This window comes from Vulpes lagopus, chromosome 1, assembly GCF_018345385.1.
Source record: "Vulpes lagopus strain Blue_001 chromosome 1, ASM1834538v1, whole genome shotgun sequence".
Classification (NCBI taxonomy): Eukaryota; Metazoa; Chordata; class Mammalia; order Carnivora; family Canidae; genus Vulpes; species Vulpes lagopus.
This window is the reverse complement of record NC_054824.1, coordinates 169,832,884-169,854,142: the sequence shown is the minus strand read 5'-3', so window position 1 is coordinate 169,854,142 and position 21,259 is coordinate 169,832,884. Positions and strand designations below refer to the sequence as shown.

At 44.2% G+C, this 21,259-nt stretch overlaps 2 protein-coding genes across 2 annotated transcripts in view; both read right to left on the bottom strand.

The window, feature by feature from the left end:
• Positions 1-10,452, bottom strand: part of SHCBP1L (SHC binding and spindle associated 1 like) — a 37,856-nt gene extending 27,404 nt beyond the window's left edge. Inside the window, exons 1-2 of the mRNA XM_041749847.1 lie at positions 10,381-10,452; positions 9,741-9,890 (exon numbers count right to left, since the gene is read on the bottom strand). Coding sequence (XP_041605781.1) covers positions 9,741-9,890; positions 10,381-10,452 — 222 coding nt within the window. The remainder of the gene's footprint in view (positions 1-9,740; positions 9,891-10,380) is intronic.
• Positions 10,453-10,913: 461 nt separating this feature from the next.
• Positions 10,914-16,032, bottom strand: LOC121487813 (basic proline-rich protein-like; the record flags this gene model as incomplete). Its single annotated transcript, XM_041749836.1, has 3 exons — positions 15,972-16,032; positions 12,174-12,816; positions 10,914-11,769 (listed from the first exon to the last, which is right to left on the bottom strand). Coding segments are annotated over exons 1-3 (1,560 nt in total), but the record flags the coding sequence as incomplete, so codon positions are not given.
• Positions 16,033-21,259: the final 5,227 nt, after the last annotated feature.

The following is a 21,259-nucleotide window of genomic DNA, read 5'->3' as shown; positions in this document are numbered from 1 at the left end:
TAACACAATTTTTTCAAACCTTATTTCTATCTTCCTTTTTTTTAAGTTCCAGTGTAGTTACTAACATTATATCACTGTACAGTACAGTGATTCAACAATTCCATATATTACTCAGAGTTCATCACGATAAGTCTTAATCCTCTCCACCTATTTCACCCACCCAAACTCCCTTCTGGTAACCATCTGTTTATTCTTTATACTTGAAAGTTTGTTTTTTGGTTTGTCTCTTTTGTTTTCTTTCTTAAATTCCACATATGAGTAAAATCATGTAGTATTCGTCTTTCTCTGACTTATTTCACTTAGCATTATACTCTCTAAATCCATCCATGTTGTTGCAAATAAGATTTCATTCTTTTTTGTGGCTGAACAATATTCCATTGTAAATATATATACCACATTGTCTTAATCCATTCATCTATCACTGCATACTTGGACTACTTCTATAGTTATTGTAAATAATTCTGCAATACACATAGGGTGCATGTATCCTTTTCAAATTAGTATTTTTGTATTCTTTGAGTAAATACCCAGTAGTGTGACTGCTAGATCACTAGTTCTATTTTTAATTTTTTGAGGAACCTCCATACAGTCTTCTAATGGCTGTACCAGTTTGCATTCCTACCAAGAGTGTACAAGGGTTTCCCTTTCTCCATATCCTCACTAACACCTATTGTTTCTTGTGTTTTTTATTTTAGCCATTTGACATTTTAGCCATTAGCCAAGGTGAGGTGATATCTCATTGTAGTTTTGATTTGCATTTCCCTGATGATCAGTTTGAGCAACTATTCATGTGTCCGTTGGCCATCTGGATGTCTTCTTTGGAGAAATGTCTGTTCATGTCTTCTGCCCGTTTTTAAATTTGATTGTTTTGAGCTGTTGAGTTGTATAATTTCTTTTCTATTTTGGATACTAACCTTTTATCAGATATATCATTGGCAAATATCTTCTCCCATTCTACAAGTTGTATTTTAGTTGCTTGTTTCCTTTTCTGTGCTGAAGTTTTTGATCTTGATTTAGTCCTAGTTGCCTATTCTTGCTTTTGTTTCTCTTGTCTCAGGAGACATATCTAGAAAAATGTTGCTATGGCGATAGCAGATAAATTTCTGCCTGTATTCTCTTTTAGGATTTTTATGATTTCAGGTTTCACATTTAGATCTTTAATTCATTTTGAATTTCTTTTTGTGTATGCTGTAAGAATGTGGCCTGGTTCCACTCTTTTGCATGTGGCTGTCCAGTTTTTCCAATACCATTCATTAAAGAGACTGTCTCTTTCCTGTTGCATATTCTTGCCTCCTTTGTTGAAGATAAATTGGCCAGATGGTTATGGATTTATTTCTGGGTTTTCTATTCTGTTCCACTGATCTATGTGTCTGTTATTGTGCCAGTACCACATTGTTTTGATTACTACTGTTTTGTAGTATATCTTGAAATCTTAGATTGTCATACTTCCAGTTCTGTTCTTCCTTTTCAAGACTGCTTTGGCTATTTGGGTTATTTTGTGGTTTCATACAAATTTTAGGATGATTTGTTCTAGTTCTGTGAAAAATGTTATTGGTATTTTGATAGGGATTGCAATAAATCTGCAGATTGCTTTGGATAGTGTGGACATTTTAACAATATTTGTCCTCCCAATCCCTAAACATGGAATATGTTTCCATTTCTTTGTGTTGTCTTCAATTTCTTTCATCAGTGTTTTATAGTTTTCAGAGTACAGGTATTTCACCTCCTTGGTTAAGTTTATTCCTAAGGAATTTATTATTTTTGGTGTAATTGAAATGAAGGGGTTTCTTAATTTCTCTTTCTGCTAAGTAGTGTATAGAAATGCAATGAATTTCTGCATACAGATTTTGTATCCTGCAACTTTACTGAATTCATTTACCAGTTTTAGTATTTTGGTGAAATCTTTAGGATTTTCTATACACAGTATTTGCAAATAGTGAAAGTTTTACTTCTTTCTTACCTATCTGGATGCCTTTTATTTTATTTTTTTAAAAGATTTATTTATTTATTTATGATAGACATAGAGAGAGAGGCAGAGACACAGGCATAGGGAGAAGCAGGCTCCATGCAGGGAGCCCGATGTGGGTCTTGATCCCGGGACTCCAGGATCGTGCCTTGGGCCAAAGGCAGGCACCAAACTGCTGAGCCACCCAGGGATCCCCAGGATGCCTTTTATTTCTTTTTCTTGTCTGACTGCTGTGGCTAGGGCTTCCAGTACTATGTTGAATAAAAGTGGTGACAGTGGACATTCTTGTCTTGCTCCTGACCTTAGTTGGGAAAGGCTGTTTTTCACCAGTGAGTATGATATTAGCTCTGGGTTTTTCATATATAGCTTTTATTGTGTTACAGGATATTCCCTCCAAACCTACTTTGTTGAGGGTATTTTTTAAAAATCAGGAATGGATGTTGTGCTTTGTCAAATGCTTTTTTTCTGCATCTACTGAAATGATCATATGGTTTTTATCCTTTGTCTTGTTGATGTTATGTATCACATTAATTGATTTGTGAATACTCAACTACCTTTGCATCCCAAGAATAAGTCCCACTTGGTTATGGTGAGTAATTTTCTTAATGTACTGTTGGATTCAGTTTGCTAAAATTTTGTTGAGTATTTTTGCATCTATGCTCATCAGAGATATTGGCCTACAGTTCTCTCCCTCTCTTTTTTGGCAGTGTTTTGGTAGCTGGTTTTAGTATTGGAGTAATGCTGGCCTCATAGAACGAATTTGAAAGCTTTCCTTCTCCTTCTATTTTTTTAGAATAGGTCCCAGTTCATGGATGACTTGTCTTTTACTTCTGAGAATATTAATAGGTTTTTAATATATGTGTGTGTGTGTATATATATATATATATATACACATTTCCTTCTCCTTATCATTTGTTTCTTCAAAATGTCTTTTCTGCTGTTTTATTTTTATTTTATTTTTTTTTATTTTTATTTATTTATGATAGTCACACAGAGAGAGAGAGAGAGAGGCAGAGACACAGGCAGAGGGAGAAGCAGGCTCCATGCACCGGGAGCCCGACGTGGGATTTGATCCGGGGTCTCCAGGATCGCGCCCTGGGCCAAAGGCAGGCGCCAAACCGCTGCGCCACCCAGGGATCCCTTTTCTGCTGTTTTAACTATTTTTTTTATTAGAGTTTCTTTAGATATCTGGTGATCCTTGGCTGTCTGCTCATATTAAAAGGTGGAGCATTAAAAAAGAGGTCTGGGGATCCCTGGGTGGCTCAATGGTTTAGCGCCTGCCTTCGGCCCAGAGCGTGATCCTAGAATCCCGGGATCGAGTCCCACATTGGCCTCCCTGCATGGAGCCTGCTTCTCTCTATGCCTCTCTCTCTCTCTCTCTCTCTCTCTCTCTCTCATGAATAAATAAAATCTTAAAAAAAAAAAAAAGAGGTCTGTGTATATGGGTGGAACAAGTATGGATGTTCTATCTGTAAATGCAGGATATTCTGCACTGGCTCTTTCCATGGGAACTCAATATGCCAATTATCTTTAGGTCTTTTCTTTTGAGCTGAACATAGAAAAATCTTCCAAATCTCATGCCTAAAGGGATATGCCTTAACTGCCTGTATGCTAGAAGCAGAGTCAGAATAGAAGGAAGAGGATCCTAACATTCAGTACCAGTAAACTTTGACTTACTCCCTGCTCAGTAGGATACTACCATTCAGCTTCTTAAATCTGTACATTTTATGTCTTTTTGCCAAATTCAGGATATTTCAGCCATTATTTTATTCAAAAGTTTTTTTCAGCCACATCTTTTCTTCTCTTTTTCTGGGACTCAGAAGACATGAATGTTGGGTCTTTTGTTATAGCCCAACATGTCCCTGCAGCTCTGTTCATTTTGTTTTCCAGTCTATTCCTTCTGGTGTTCAATTAGATAATTTCTAACTTTCTATTGTCAAGTTTGCTGATTGTTCCCTCTGTCTTCATTCTGTTGTTCAGCACATCCTTTTGAGTTTTTTTCAGTTACTGTATTATTCTAGTTCTAAAACTTTGTTTTTGCTGAGACTTCCTATTTTTTCATTTGTTTCACATGCACTCATAAATGCTCAGTAATGCATTTTTATAGTGGTTGCTTTAAAGTCCTTGTCAGTGGGCAGCCCGGGTGGCTCAGCGGTTTAGCACCCCCTTCAGCCCAGGGTGTGATCCTGGAGACCTGGGATGGAGTCCCATGTCGGACTCTCTGCATGGAGCCTGCTTCTCCCTCTGCCTGTGTCTCTCTGCCTTTCTCTGTCTCTGTGTCTCTCATGAATAAATAAATAAAATCTTAAAAAAAATAATAAAGTCCTTGTCAGGTAAATCTAACATCTAGGTTACCTCAGTGTTGGTGTCTATTGTTTTATCTCATTCAAGTTGAGGTTATTCTAACTCTTACAAGGGATTGAGAAGAGATAACAAGTGATTTTCTATTTAAATCTAGACATTTTGAATATTATGTCATGAGATTCTTGACCTTATTTAAATCTTTTATTTCATCAGTCCTCTTCTGACACCAATATGGCATAAAAAGGAAGTTCCCACCCTGTTACTGCCAGATGGGGAGTGAAGTCCAGATTCTCCAGTGTCTGTTGACTGTAGGAATGGGGAGAGGTATTTCTTCTTTACTGCTATTCTGGGGTAGGAGTTCAGGTTCAACATGAGATCTCTACTGATACTTCCCCCTAGCTTGGAGAGAGAGGAGCATCTCATTTCTGCTCCCCATGTTGTTTCCATTGACATCACAGTAGGGTGGAGTCCTGATTCTCTACTAGATCTTTTCTGACACCACTGCTCCAGGAAGTGGAAGGAGTCTCCCCTTACTGGTGGGGGTGGTAGTCCAGTCTTCCCATGTAGTCTACATTGATAACAGGGGGGTGGGAGAAGTTCTTTATCACTCAGCTCCCCATTTTCTCCCCACTAGGTCTTCTCTAACACCACTTTGGCATTGGGGTTAGTGTGCCTTGTTACAACTTAACAAGAGTGGAAGCCTAGGTTCTTCACTTGGTCTTTTCCTGCAGTGGGGAAAGAGGGACAGCAGGTTTGGTTTTTTTTTTTTCCTGTGGTGTTGCCCCTTTCCTGGTCCTTTGACTAGAGAAAGCAGGCCTTTAGGAGTGGGGGACTTTTTATTTATTTTTTATTTATTAAAAAAATTTTTTTTTAAGATTTATTTATTTACTCATGACAGATACACACACACACACAGAGGCAGAGGGAGAAGCAGGCTCCATGCAGGGAGCCCGACATGGGACTTGATCCCGGGTCTCCAGGATCACACCCTGGGCAGAAGGCAGGATGGAGTCCCCTGTCGGGCTCCCTACATGGAGCCTGCTTCTCCCTCTGCCTGTGTCTCTGCCCCTCTCTCTCTCTCATGACTAATAAAATCTTTTTAAAAAGGGGGGGGGGCGGGCTGAAGACATGAATAGACGTTTTTCCAAAGATGATATCCAGATGGCCAACAGAAAAGATGTGTCTTTTCATCAATATCACTGATCATCAGGGAAATGTAAATCAAAACTACAGTGAGATATCACCTCACACCTGTCAGAAGGGCTAAAATCAACAACACAAGAAATAACAGGTGTTAGTGAGGATATGGAGAAAGGGAAATCCTTGTGCACTGTTGGTAGGAATGCAAACTGGCGCAGCCTCTCTAGAAAACAGTATGGAGTTTCCTCAAAAAAGTTAAAAATAGAACTACTCTATGATCCAGCAATTGCTGGGTAATTTAGTAAATAATACTAAGTACCCAAAAGAATACAAAAATACTAATTCAAAGGGATACACGAACTCCGATGTTTACAGCAGCATTATCTATAATAGCCAAATTATAGAAATAGCCCAAGCATCCATCAATTGATGAATGGATAAAAATGATGTGGTATATATACACAATGACACATTGGCCATAAGAAAGAACAAAATCTTGCCATTTTGCAAGGACATGAATGAAGCTAGAGAGCACAATGCTAAGTAAAATAAGTTAGAGAAAGACACCATATGATTTCACTTATATTTGGAATTTAACAAACAAAACAAGCAAAGGAGGTGGGGGAAGATGGAGGGAGGCAAACTAAGAAACAGACTCTTAACTATAGAGAACAAACTGATGGTTACTGAGGATAGGTAGCTGGGGGGATGAGTTAAATAGGTGATGGGGATTAAAGAGTGCACTGTAGTGAGCATTGGGTACTGTATGGAGGTGTTGAATCACCACATTGTACATTTGAAACTAATATTACACTAAATGTTAACTAACTAGAATTTGAATAAAACTAAAAAAAATAGATTCTCTAAGTTTATTGATAGTAACTAAACATGCTCTTTGTTTAAAAATGTTTAAAAATCAACCATAATCTTATCAACAGAATAGCCAACCACCATTAACCTTAACCTTTTTATCTTCCAGTTTTATTCCTATGTACTTATATAATTTACATAATTGGATCATACTGCATATCTAGTTCTATAATCTTTTATTAAATACATACACAATGAGCACTTTCCTTTTTTTTAAAAAAGATTTATTTATTTATTTATTCAGAGAGAGTGAGAGAGAGGCAGAGACACAGGAAGAGGGAGAAGCAGGCTCCACACAGGAAGCCCGACGTGGGACTCGATCCCGGGACTCCAGGATCACACCCTGGGCTTCAGGCGGCACTAAACCGCTGCGCCACTGGGGCTGCCCCAATGAGCACTTTCTTAATCATGAAAAGTTTTTTTAACATAAGTTTTATGACTATATAATATTCTATTTTCTGGATATATCATCATTTATTTGACCAGCATCTCATTATTAAAGCTGTATGGTGGGATCCCTGGGTGGCGCAGCGGTTTGGCGCCTGCCTTTGGCCCAGGGCGCGATCCTGGAGACCCGGGATCGAATCCCACATCAGGCTCCCGGTGCATGGAGCCTGCTTCTCCCTCTGCCTGTGTCTCTGCGCCTCTCTCTCTCTCTCTCTCTCTCTGTGACTATCATAAATAAATAAAAATTAAAAAAAAAAAAGCTGTATGGTATTATCAATATTTAATTTTATAAATATCACTGTGAACATTCAATATATAAATCTTTTTCTGCATTTCTGATTTCTGTAGAATAAATTTCTAGAAATTAAGTGAACTTTTCCATTTTCATTTATTATTCTGTGCAGGGGAGTCTATTTTTGTTATTTTTATTTTTTTTCCAAGCTTTACTTGAGATAACTGACATAAAATGAGTGAACTACATTAAAATTCCTAATGTATTTTGGCAAACTGCTTTCTACGGAGGTTATAAAAAGTTTCCTTAATTTCTGGACCACTTTGTAACCAAGATTAAGGATATGCTAGATTTCCTTCCAAATAAATATTTCCAAATTTTTCTTTGTTATTGTTGTGAACCTGCAGCAGGCAGAATAATGGCCCTCAAATATATTCATGCCTTTAGCCTTGGAACCTGTGAATATATTAATATTATTTGACATGGTAAAAGGAACTCTGCTGATGTGATTAAGGTTAAGGAGTTGAGATGGGAAGTTATCCTGAATTACCCAGTTGGGCCCATTCTAATCATGAATCTTAAAAGACATGTACTTTTCCAGCCTGCAAAGAACCAGACAGATAGTCTAAGAAAGACTTTGGGGCAGCCTGGGTGGCTCAGCAGTTTAGCCCCTGCCTTCGGCCCAGGGTGTGATCCTGGAGACCCAGGATCCAGTCCCATGTCAGGCTCCCTGCGTAGAGCCTGCTTGTGTCTCTGCCTCTCTCTCTCTCTCTCTCTCTCTCTGTGTGTCTCTCGTGAACAAATAAAATCTTAAAAAGAAAGAAAGAAAGAAAAGAAAGAAGAAAGAAAGACAGACTTTGAAGATGGAGGAAGGGGGCCAGAATGTAGAAAAGGCAAAGAAAGAGATTTTCCCCTAGAGCCTCCAGAAGGGAATGCAGCCTTGTCTGCATCTTGATATTAGCTCACTGGGCCCATGTCAGATTTTTTTCTATAGAATTGTAAGATAATAAATTTTGTATTGCTTAAGCCACCAAACCTTATGGTAAATTCTTTCAACAGCAATAGAAAACTAATTGAGGACCTAAATAAAAAGAGAATGAGGTCCATAGAAATAAATTATTGTGACTTCAGAACAAGGAGCATCATATAGCAACTGCTGATACTTTAATCCAAGTAAGACTTCAGAAGCAGAGGCAGACAAAACAATGTCTGAATTGTGCAGTGCTACCTTCAGAGGTCCAAAGAGCTAGTTTGACTGCCACATAATTCAAAGTATTAGAATCTACCAATATACTATTTTCCCTCTGTTCACCCCTTTTCTTCCTACCTTTCTAGTGTTTAAAGAACATTGGCAATCTCTAGAGGATTCTAAAGCAATCTATCTGTAATCTTGTTATTTTAGGAGTAAGAAAGAGCAAATAATCAATATGTTGCATATTAAATCTTAGAACTTGGTAGAATTTCTAGATAATCTAATCCAGTGAGTTTTCACACAACTTTAAGGATCTTTTAATGTTTTATGGAGTATAGGGGCTATCATGAGGTATTGGGAGAAAACCCATTCCCTTCATTTCAGTCAGAAATGTCCTGCTTTAACGTATTATGTCTGTCAGGCTTCCACATAAAACTTGACTAAAAAAATCCCCCCCCCAAATGTTAAAGATACCCACATACTACACCTCCTCTTACATGAAAAAAGGTCCAGAGAAGTTATGAAAGTTCCAGGGAAAGGCTACTCAAAACCTGAAATTGAGCAAACCTCAAAGAAACACTAAACACAGAATATTATTGAAAAACTAATCTCAAGTCTCTATTATATTTTTTGTATAGTCTCTATGATCAAAAATATGCCAATTTTTATCTGTAAAAATACCACTAACTTACTTTTCCACGGAAATGGAACTGAATTGTTTTCAGGTAGTGTGCAATGTAATGAACTTCAAATTTTTCTTGTGACCAAAACTTCAAATTTTTCTTGTGACCAGATTTGAGATATCTGTGGCAGGGATACCATTTGTGATTATAGATATTAATGTATACACAAGGATAATTAATCTTTAAGGGAATCAAATTTATGACATTAAATATGCCACATTTAACCTATAGACCTAAAAAAGTAAAATGTTATAGGATGAATGCTTGAAAGTTGATGTATTATACTAAAAGGATATTTTCATGGAAAGAAAATAATAGTTTTCTTCTTCTTTTTTTTTTTAAGATTTTATTTATTTATTCATGAGACGGAGAGGCAGAGGAACAAGCAGGCTCCCCACAGAGCAGGAGCCTGATGTGGGACTCAACCCAGGACCCCAGGATCATGACCTGACCCAAAGACAAACACTTAGTTGCTTAGCCACCCAGGCACCCACCAATAGTTTTCTGATCCACTTTTTCTGTCTTAATCTAACTAAACCTGGTAATTTATCTTCACAGATAAATGAAGATTAAAGTGATAGAAAAAGAAGCCCCAAGTCTGTTAAAGCCTAAGTTACTAATTTTAAAGAAATATACTTCTGTTATTTGAGCAACTAAAATTAAACTAATAAATACTGTCTGATACACTAGATTCCATTTAATAATTAACTGTGCACAGGTAAATGGATGCTAATATCCCTTCTTTTTACACTATTAATTTGCTTAGAAACTTAAAATAGACATAACCTTTTGTCAATCAATCTCCGTTTAAGAGTCAAAGCCCCAAATCAGTAATGCCATATTTTAGTGTTAAAAAGAACTGGTAATTTCACTCAAAAGAACAAAGATCAGGTAAAAATTATTTACCTCAACCAGTATAGCAACAAAAGGGATAGAAGCTTCTTCATATTTCACAAAGAATAACTCAGGGTTAGTCTTCCAGACTCCAAGCCATCTGTCTTTCAACTTTAATTTTTCTGATAGATATTTACTCATAGCCTCATCAGCATCTTCTGCCTAGCAAAAGAAAAAAATATAGGTAAGTTGTATAAAATTATATACTTTTATAAATTGAATCTATGTTTGCTGGAAAATATCATAAACATTAAAAACTTAAAAGAGATCCATTCACTCAACAGAGTAATTCAGTGCTAAGACATGTACTTATTTATATTTAAGTAATTTGTTTTATTAATCCACTGAGGAGAAAGAACTGTAATTATACATTAAAAAATGGTAATTATAATATTTAAAAACAGCAATTATTTTTTCTGAACTTTAAAGATAACTATTTAAAACAGTACATAAAAAATAAAAAAAATAAGACACTACATAAAAATTTAAAATAGCACCTCATTGTATAAAGCAAATGAGCATGCTAAGCATTCAACAAATACTGCCCATTTGATTTTTAAAATTTAAATCCAGCTACCTCAAGGATAATAATGTAAGCTATTGTGAAACACAGTCCTTAAGAGCCTGTCTGATTAATGGCACAAAAATTTACATAAACGTTTTTCAGTTGCCTTTTGGAGACTTCATCTCCTCCAACTCTCAGTATCAGATATAAGTTGGCCATTAATACTGTCCTAGTTTTATGGTAACTGTGTTCTTAAAAAATTTTTCGTCCAATTATAAAATACAGTTCACCTGCAGAAAATGTAAGGAAATGCAGAAAATGTAAGGAAAACCAAAACCACTTCTGATCCTGACAGCCAAAATAACCATTGCTGCTACTTCCTTCCAGTCACTTTTCTATGTATGTATTCATCCATACATATAAATCGTGTTTGGTTTTGTCTCCTGGGGCATGTTTTTTAACCTTAAAGGATAAGCATAACTAACGTTCTTGAAAACCTCATTTTTACTCTGCCTGGGTCTCTCCACTATATGCTGCCACCACACATTCTTTACTACCCCCACAGTCAGAAATTTAGTTTCTAATTTTTTTAAAGATATTTATTTATTTATTTATTTATTTATTTATTTATTTATTTATTCAGGAGACACAGAGAAGCAGGGACAGGCAGGGAGAGGGGGGGGGGGGGGGGGGGGGGGGGGGGGGGGGGGGGGGGGGGGGGGGGGGGGGGGGGGGGGGGGGGGGGGGGGGGGGGGGGGGGGGGGGGGGGGGGGGGGGGGGGGGGGGGGGGGGGGGGGGGGGGGGGGGGGGGGGGGGGGGGGGGGGGGGGGGGGGGGGGGGGGGGGGGGGGGGGGGGGGGGGGGGGGGGGGGGGGGGGGGGGGGGGGGGGGGGGGGGGGGGGGGGGGGGGGGGGGGGGGGGGGGGGGGGGGGGGGGGGGGGGGGGGGGGGGGGGGGGGGGGGGGGGGGGGGGGGGGGGGGGGGGGGGGGGGGGGGGGGGGGGGGGGGGGTGGGGGGGGGGGGGGGGGGGGGGGGGGGGGGGGGGGGGGGGGGGGGGGGGGGGGGGGGGGGGGGGGGGGGGGGGGGGGGGGGGGGGGGGGGGGGGGGGGGGGGGGGGGGGGGGGGGGGGGGGGGGGGGGGGGGGGGGGGGGGGGGGGGGGGGGGGGGGGGGGGGGGGGGGGGGGGGGGGGGGGGGGGGGGGTGGGTGGGGGGGGGGGGGGGGGGGAGGGGGGGGGGGCCGGGTGGGGGGGGGAGGGGGGGGGGCGGGGGGGGGGGGGAGGGGCGGGGAGGGGGGGGGGCGGGGGGGTGGGGGCGCTGGGGGGCGAGGGGGTGGGGGCGCTGGGGGGCGAGGGGGTGGGGGACGCTGGGGGGGCGAGGGGGTGGGGGCGCTGGGGACGAGGGGATGGAGGGCGCTGGGGGCGGCGAGGGGCGGAGGGCGCTGGGGAGGAGGGCGAGGGGGTGGGGGACGCTGGGGAGGGGGGGGCGCTGGGGGACGAGGGGGTGGGGGACGCTGGGGAGCGGGGGCGGGGGGCGCTGGGGTGGGCGAGGGGTGGGGGCGCTGGGGGGACAGGGGATGGAGGGCGCTGGGGGGGCGAGGGGGTGGGGGCGCTGGGGGCGAGGGGGTGGGGACGCTGGGGGGCGAGGGGGTGGGGGCGCTGGGGGACGAGGGGGATGGAGGGCGCTGGGGGGCGAGGGGGTGGGGGACGCTGGGGGGATGAGGGGATGGGGGCGCTGGGGGGCGAGGGGATGGGGGCGCTGGGGGGACAGGGGATGGAGGGCGCTGGAGGGCGCTGGGGGGCGAGGGGGGTGGCGGCGCTGGGGGGGCGAGGGAATGGATGGCGCTGGTGAGGGGGTGGGGGCGCTGGGGGGACAGGGGATGGAGGGCACTGAGGGGCGAGGGAATGGAGGGCGCTGGAGGGCGCTGGGGGGCGAGGGAATGGATGGCGCTGGTGAGGGGGTGGGGGCGCTGGGGGGACGAGGGGATGGGGGCGCTGGGGGGCGAGGCGGTGGGGGCGCTGGGAGGCGAGGCGGTGGGGGCGCTGGGGGGCGAGGGATGGGGGCGCTGGGGGGGCGAGGGGATGGAGGGCGCTGCGGTAGAGGCGGTGGGGGCGCTGGAGGGGGCGAGGGGATGGAGGGCGCTGGGGGGAGAGGGGGTGGGGGCGCTGGGGGGCGAGGGGGCGGAGGGCGCTGGGGGGACGAGGGGATGGGGGCGCTGGGGGGACGAGGGGGTGGGGGCGCTGGGGGGCGAGGGATGGGGGCGCTGGGGGGGCGAGGGGATGGAGGGCGCTGGGGGGAGAGGGGGTGGGGGCGCTGGGGGGACGAGGGGGTGGAGGGCGCTGGGGGGACGAGGGGATGGGGGCGCTGGGGGGACGAGGGGGTGGGGGCGCTGGGGGGCGAGGGGATGGAGGGCGCTGGGGGGAGAGGGGATGGAGGGCGCTGCGGTAGAGGCGGTGGGGGCGCTGGAGGGGGCGAGGGGATGGAGGGCGCTGGGGGGAGAGGGGGTGGGGGCGCTGGGGGGACGAGGGGATGGGGGCGCTTGGGGGCGAGGCGGTGGGGGCGCTGGGGGGGCGAGGGGATGGAGGGCGCTGGGGGACGAGGGAGTGGGAGCGCTGGGGGACGAGGGGATGGGGGCGCTGGCGGGGTGAGGGGGGTGGGGGCGCTGGGGGGCGAGGGGTGGGGGGCGCGGGGCGGGGCGGGGGCGTGTGGCGCTCAGAGCGGCGCACCCACTAGGTGGCGCGCACGGGCAGGGCGCCGGCCAGAACGCCCCGCCGCTGCCCTGGGCACCCCCTGGAGACAATTCTATTCTGCCCCGGGGCCCCGAGGTCCCCAGGGGGCTGTGGGGCGCCCTCAGGTGGCCGTGCCGCACTCCTGCGCCGCCTGCCACTGTTGACGCGCGCACCCACAGACGCCATCGGAGAGAACCTTGGGTTGCCCCTGGAGCCGGCGGCTGGCACCCCTGCTCCGGACCAGGGACCCCCAGGAACAGGTGCGGCCACCTAGATTTCCCCCAGCCTGTCCACACGGCTCCCAGTATAAAACCTCCTTTCCATTTTGAACACGCCACTTTGTGCCAAAAACGGTAGGTGAGTCTACATTCAGGTCCCTGTTGTGCTGCTCAGAATTCCCCTTAAAGACTCTGATTTATGTAACTTCTCAACTGGACTCAGATTTCCAGCTGGGCGTACTGTGTGCAAACTACGAATTCCCTCACCGTAGAGGTCGGCTCAAGATAACACATTTTGGAGAAGAAATGAGCCCCCTGGTGTCTGTTGGATGACTATTAAGTGTGCGCGGAGCCAGTTGGGATGAATTCTGTTTACACCCCAGCTGTGACTGCTGCGTGGGAGCCCCCAGCTGCCACAGAGCAGCGCTGGGAAAACACCTGCCTCCCTTCACAGCCCTCTGGAAGGACACTGTGTTACATTTTGAGTTTATTTTGAGGAAAATATTAGTCTTCATTTCAATGTCAGGGAATAATTACGACATTTATCACGTTTTGACCCTAAGTTTATGCCTTTGGTCAGGAGTCCTGGATTTTGTTTAAAATTGTGCTAGCCACAGATTTCACTCACCGAAAGTAAAATCTATTTAGTCTAGCATTTCTTCAAAAAGTTGTGTGTGTGTGTGTGTGTGTGTTTAAATAAAGTGTGGGGGTTTCTTGTTCTTAGATTCAGAATTAACAGAGACCATTTGTCCTAGTTGAAAGTTTGCAACCAACAGCCTCTTTCCCAAACAAAAACAAAAACAAAAACAGGTAGGAACCTGGTATGTGCTAGGCAGTGCACAGGTGCTAAAGTTCTAGAAATACAAATAATTCTTATTCTCATAATCTTGGTGAAGACTGCAGATAGGTCGATAGATGATTGTGTTTGGTAGGGACTCTGACTTAATATTTATATATTGCGAGCGTATACATGTACTTTAACCCTCTTATGGGGAAAAAGAGACCTTTCTTACCAGAAGTGATACATAAGCTGAGTCTGGATTATGAAAGCAATATCTGTGCTGTTTTGAAACAGAAGAAAATTTAAAACAATTGTACTTCCAATGCTTGGCAATAAGCATTTTGGATTTAGAAATGCTGTTTCTAAATCCTGTTAGATTTTGGAACATTTCCTTTCGATGTTTCTTCCTATCACATTATTACATAGTTTATATCATATTAACTTTTTAGTGTAGTCTTTTATTTAGGATAAACGTTTTCATATTACAAATTATTTAAATATGTTATTTTCAATAGCTGCATACAGTTCCTTTGTATGGATATAATTTCCATAAACCCATACTTTCAGATGTTGGGGGTACATTAATTTTTATAATAATATGCCATTTTTATATATTTGTGCATAAGTTTTGCCTGTATTTTGTATCCCCCACCCTCATCCCCAGCAAAAAGTGGGATTCTCAAGTCAGGATGTGTAAACATTTTTAGGCTGCTAGTATTGCCAAGTTGTTTCCCAAAAAGGATGTGCATGAGTTTCTACTTCCATTAGCAGATATAATTTCCAGATGGGCTGTGTTATGAAATACAAGTAGACTATAGGCACCTAAGGCAGGGATGGGATAGGAGATAGAATAGGATAAACACTCCGGGCAGAGAGAGTCGTTAGTGATTTTACAGAAGGGTAAAATAACTTGGTCTAGGTAGCTTGTTATGACTGAAAAAAGAAGGAGCAAACTGGGACAAAATCTCAAAAAGCTGCCTCACGGAGGGTCATATATGTTATGTGAATGAGTTGAATTCTAACCGTATTGAGAAATGCTTCCTTACCCAACTTTATATTCTACTCTCTGATCTAACACCCTCAGTATCGATTCCCGCAGAAACTTTCCCAGGTCATGCCAGTACAGGTTGGCCAGTCCTCGTTCTCCCTTAGGGGACCCAGTGCATCTCTGGCTGGGTTATGTTGTCTCTTAACGCTATTTATTGGATTGGTGGCCAGGAGGGGATGCGGGTAGGTCTTCAGGGGTGTTGCCTGTAGTCTTCCAAGGCAGAAACCTATGTATCATCTGTAAGCATGGGGGACTCTAGCCTTTAATGCAGAGTAGTGAGCTCAGGGGGTTCAGGGGATTCTGGGGGTTCAGTATCTCCCAGTGCATCAAACAGGATGTCTTCATGCCAGATCTCAGGATCTCTCCTTCCCAATCAGAGCCTGACTGGTTTAGTAATCCTGCACCTGAGAACTCAATCTTCTCTGGAACTCCCTTTTTTTTTTTTTTTTTTAAGATTTTATTATTTGAGACAGACAGAGAGAGAGAGAGAGCGCGCCCAAGTGGTGGGAGGGGAGGAGAGAGAATGTCAAGTAGACTCCTTGCTGAGCATGGAGCCCAATGTGGGGCTCAATCCAGGACCCTGAGATCTGACTTGGGCTGAAGGCAGACACTTAACTGAATGAGCCACCCTGGCACCCCTAGAACTTCCTTACTCTTGTAAAAAACCTGGAGTTTTTTCTGCCCTTCAGCTGGAAACAAATCTCTTTATGTGCTGCAATGGAGGCCTCCTGGCTTTGACACTTCACCTTAAATTGGTTACCTCGGCATGTCTTTGTCTTGTGCCAGTAAATACATAATGCTCAGCAAGACACAATTGAGTCCACAGGCCTTATAATTACTATGTCCACCAAACTTCTCAAACTCCTGACATTGCACCACCAGTGCATTCTCTTCCCTTTCACCCACAGTGGAAGTTTTGACAATTGCACCGGCATAGCCTGCTGGGAACTATTAGGATTCCACTCACCACCAATGACAGCGTCCTCATCGATAGCTGGCTTGAAGATGATTCGGCTCCAACCTGTCATTTTATGATCTGCTTCCATACCATTTGTCTTAGGTTGGGTCTCCTGGGAAATAGGACCTGAGGCAGTGATTTGCATAAAGAGAATTTTGTGGGGGAGGTGCTTTTGGGAACATCATCTATAAGGGAATGAGGGAATCAGGAATGGGCAAAGAGAACTACGAACTGTGATGTGTTTATAGCACAGTTCTCAGCCATTCCTACTGGAAGCTCTGGACTAGGGTGGCCCTTTAGAGTTATGGCAATGGGTGGGCCTTTGTACATTCATGCATCCTCCAGTCATTGGAAGTGAGTTGCCCACAGAGAGAGGCCTTACCTTGACGCGGCAACTCCCTTTGTAAGAAACTGCCAGACTGTCTTCCAAAGTGGCTGTACCAGTTTGCGTTTCCCCCAGCAAAGAATGAGTGTTCCTGTTGCTCTATATCCTCACGAGCATTTGGTGGTGTTGGTGTTATGGCCATTCTAATCAACGTGTAGTAGCAGCAGCACATTTTGGCTGAGAGTGACTCCCACAGAGGGATTTAAATGTGAGTTTTCAGCAGCCAACACTCCCAGCATCCAGGAGAATGAATGTCCTGGTTCCAAAAAGAGGATTAAGGCAGCAAACCATAGTATCCACTACACACAGTTCTCAGACTGCCATTTAAGCTAGAACAGAACTCTACCAAAGTGGACTTGCTGCTGACTCACCAGAGCCCTTGGCCTAGAACACAGTGTGAGTCTAGCATTTGAGATTATTGTCTAGAAGTCCATCGGTGTTAGCCCTGGGTATTGATGGGAAACCATACAAAGTGTTAACCACCTCTCCCCAAGGCTGGAACTCAAGGGACTTGAGAAATGGAGATAGGCAGAGAACTTGAGAAGTTTCTGAATGTCATAGTAGCTGATCTCACAAGGCTCCTGTCTTTGAGCCTTCTTTTCCTCCAGCACTTTCTCTCCATTCATTTCTTTGGTGAAGTCATGTTGTAAAATGAAAGGTCAAGAGCATGGACTCTGGCCAGACTGCCTGGGCTCTATGGCTTGACTATGATGTAAATGTCTCCCCCTCCTTAAGGTCTTTTCCTAGCCAGTAAAATGGGACTTAAATAACAGTTTGTGGTAAGGAGTTTCTGGGCCCTCGGTGTTTTGCTATTTAAGTAGCGCCTGAGGCACACCCCATCAGTGTTAAATCAGCTTCTGCTAGCTCACAGCAGTTAAAACAATTCTTGCATTTGATTAGTGATTCTAATTAGCACGTCCTGGGTGTTAAATGAGGCCAGCTCTCTTCTGTTTCTTGGGGTGGAAAAACTCATCTTCCCTCTTTTTCCTTTGGAGGCTTTTCCTTGAATTGGCTCTTCCTTCCGTTTGAAGCAGTAAAATACTTGAGGTTGATTGTTGAGCAGGGCCCCAGGCAGAGGGCAGGCTGCTGCCTGGCAGTGTGGGCACTAGGAGGACTCAGGCCTGCCTCAGTGGTACACGAGAGTCTGTGGTTCCTGCATACACAGGCTAGTTTCCACATTGGGTTTTGTGGCCAAAACCTGCTGGCCTTGTCTTATTTCTCACAAAGACCTTGAAGAGGATGCCTGGCTATTGCAGAATTGAACTTGAGAAATCTGATGTCCTGGGTATCTTTATCTCTTGTTTCCAGGGATACAATGACCAGTAGCCATTGTCCTCCCTTGCTCATGCTGTTTTCTTCACCTAAAATGTCCTTCTTGCTTGTCTCTGTCAACAATCTCCTGGGCCAGATTCCAATATACATCCCTCATCAGAACTAACCTTTTTCTCCCCTGTGTTCTCAGAGTACTTCCTGCACAGTATTATAAACACTGAAAACACTTCATGTGTAGGGACAGATATATTTTAACCCCAGTACTTAGCACAGTCCTTGGCACATAACTAGTAACTTGTATCACTATAGGAGTGTAATAAATATTTTTTCCACTTTCTAATTTGAAATGTGTATCTGTTCTCCTTGTCCCCTAGGATGCTCCTTCCTTGATGCTCACCCAGGATCAGGTCTACTCATTTTTATGGCCATTGCAGAACTTATTTAGCACATGGGTTAAATTCTGCAAATTAATGTGAATATTCACAGGCTTTTATTCTCCTCAGGTGGGGCTATCTGGGGAGCTCTAAGTTAAATCCAGAGGCTGTCTCCAATACACACAAGATTTAAATTACAGCAGCTTATTTAAAAATTAGAACTCATTATTGTCTATCTGAAAAATATTTCTGATTAAAATTTCTTTTCTTCCTAGGTCACTGTGAAGCAGAAAGTAAGCTTATAAACTCAGTCTTCCAATCCCTGAACATTAATTAAGTCGTTGGGATTTTTTTTTCCTCCTCTTTTGCTCTTAGAGGGAAAGAGCAAAGCACTGATGAGTAACAACACCTGGCCATAGACAAAGCAAGAATAGATAAGACTCGGGGCACCTGGGTGGCTCAGCCAGTTAAGCGCCTGCCTTCAGCTCAAGTCAGGATCTCAGGGTCCTGGGATGGAGCTCTGCTTCGGCTTCCTGCCCAGCAAGGAGTCCGCCTCTCCCTTTGCCCCGCCCCCTGCTCCTGAGCTTGCTCAGCCTCTCTCTCTCTCTCTCTTCTCTCTCAAATGGATAAATAAAATCTAAAAAAAAAGAATAAGTAAGAGTCACTGACATTTCAGAGATCTACCCAGACTCAGAGTTTCCTTGAGCTTTCATTATTTTCTGGAGTAGGGACTTTGGGTCAGGAGCAGACACGTCTATTCAATAAAAGTACAGAGATGAAATAGGGGCTGGAGTGTAATAAAACCAGCTCTGGGACTGGGCAGATGTACGGGAGAGACAGCAGATACCAGGAGGATACACCTTCGTTTTCTCCTAGTGATAAGTAACCTAAATTTAGGGGAAGAGTTGGGAATTAAGAGGACCTGAGGGACTTCATGTAGCAAAGAGAAAAGAGGAGAACAGTTTTTCACTTGACAGATATGAGTCATCCACCTACTTTGTGCTGGCATGGTGTTAGGTGCTGGGGATGTAACAAAATATACCAAAATCTCTGAGCTTGCTTTCTGGATGGGGAGATAGACAATAAACATTTTTAAAGTAGAATTCCCAAGAGAAACAAAAAACACATCCACAGGAAAACTTGCACAAGAATGTTCAGAGCATTATGATAGCTAAAAAATGAAAAGAACTCAAACATCCATCAGTCGATAAACAGAAAAAGGAAATGTGGTATAATCCATACAATGGATATTATTTGGCTATTAAAAGAATGACATACTGGGGCACCTGGGTGGCTCAGTGGTTGAGTGCCTGCCTTTGGCTCAGGGTGTGATCCCAGGATCCGGGATGGAGTCCAAAGTCGGGCTCCCTGCATGGAGCCTGCTTCTCACTCTGCCTGTGTCTCTGCCTCTCTCTCTGTGTCTCTCATGAATAAATAAATAAGATCTTTAAAAAAAACACACACAAAGAAATAATGTACTGATACCACAACATGGAAGAACCTTGAAAACATGCTAAGCGAATGATGTCAGTCATGAAAGCCCACAGAGCATATGATTCCATTCGTATGAAATATCCTGAATAGGCAAATCTATAAAGACAGGAAGCAGATTACTGATTGCCTAGGATTAGAGGCAGTGGGATGGCTTGAGGGGAAAGAAGTCCTGCTAAATGCTACTGGGTCCCCGATTTTTTTAGGGGTGATGAGACCCTACTATAATTGATTGTAATGAAGGTTGCACAACTTTGAGAATCACCAAAAATCATTTAGTTATAGGTGTTAAATGGGTGAATTGTGTGGTATGTGAATTAAAGACAATTTGAGAAAGTAAAATTTAGGGGTACCTGGGTGGCTCAGTCAGTGAAGCAACTGACTCTAGATTTTGGCTCAGGTCATGATCTCAAGGTTGTGATATTGAGTCCCACATCAGTCTCTGTGTTCAGTGGGGAGTCTGCTTGGGATTCTTTCCCTCTCTCTCTCTGCCCCTGGCACTCATGGGTGTGTGCACCCGGGCTCTCTCTAAAATAAACAAACAAACAAACAAATAAATAAATCTTTAAAAAAAGAAAAGAAAAAGTAAAATTTATACTGGTAAGTGTTATGAGAATGATAAAAATATGACAGGGAATAGAGATGGGGGAGTTTTTGGAGGGTAGGGCTGGTGATACAGATTTTACATGGGGTGGGGGTAGTCCTACCCATAGAGGACATTTTTTTTTTTTTGAGGACATTTTTTTTAAAGATTTATTTATTTATTTATGATAGACATAGAGAGAGAGAGAGAGGCAGAGACACAGGAGGAGGGAGAAGTAGGCTCCATGCCGGGAGCCTGACGTGGGACTCCAGGATCGCGCCCTGGGCCAAAGGCAGGCACCAAACCGCTGAGCCACCCAGGGATCCCATAGAGGACATTTGAATGAGTAAAGATCTAAAGGGAGTCAAGAGGAAAATCTTGATTTTGACAGTGCAAGGGAAATAAACTTTTTCCTATCATCCAGTTATTTCCAGAGGACAATTCAGATAAAAGGAACTCAGGTAAATAAGGAACAACTGCAGTTTTAGAAAGTCCATAATACTACTAGCATATTATTTTCACATTTCCTTACATGATAAGCATTTAAGTAAGGCTCACATGGGTCAGAAAGCACTAAATGAGTACATCTGGGGGTTTAGGAATTTTAGAAGTTTTGTATGGTGGAGATTGGTTTCTAACGTTTTGGGTAGGATTCTGTGTACTGCTGCTCTATTTGTTTCTCCGCTTGGTTTTCTCAATTGAATAAATAAGTAAATAAGTATACTTATTACTTATAAGTAATAAGTCAGCAATTTATTGCTGAGAACTTTAATTCTTCCTCTCTTAGAACACACATTTTTCCCTCTTCCTTGACTCTTTGACCTTAACTTTGTCAGCAAATACTCTGGTGGGACCAGACAGGAGCAGGCTCTCTTGGAAGCAGGTAACTCTTCATTTTTGCCAGAGGAGGGCACTGGAGAGCTTTGGGGCCGTGTAAGGGTTCCAATCCAAAGAGCCAGGTGAAGCCTGAAGCCTTAGGCCCAGGCTGCTCCCGTCCTGACTCAGGATCACACCATCACACCACACACCACCTTGCTAGCAGACAAGCTCAGACACATCTCTCTCTGGTCTAACACTTCTTTAACCACAAACGTGACATTCTGGTAAATCTTCAAACTTTGACAGTGTGCGTACTGACTCCCTGATACTTGTTCTGTGTCCTGCTTTTGTTTTTTAAGCTCTTTTTGAAGAA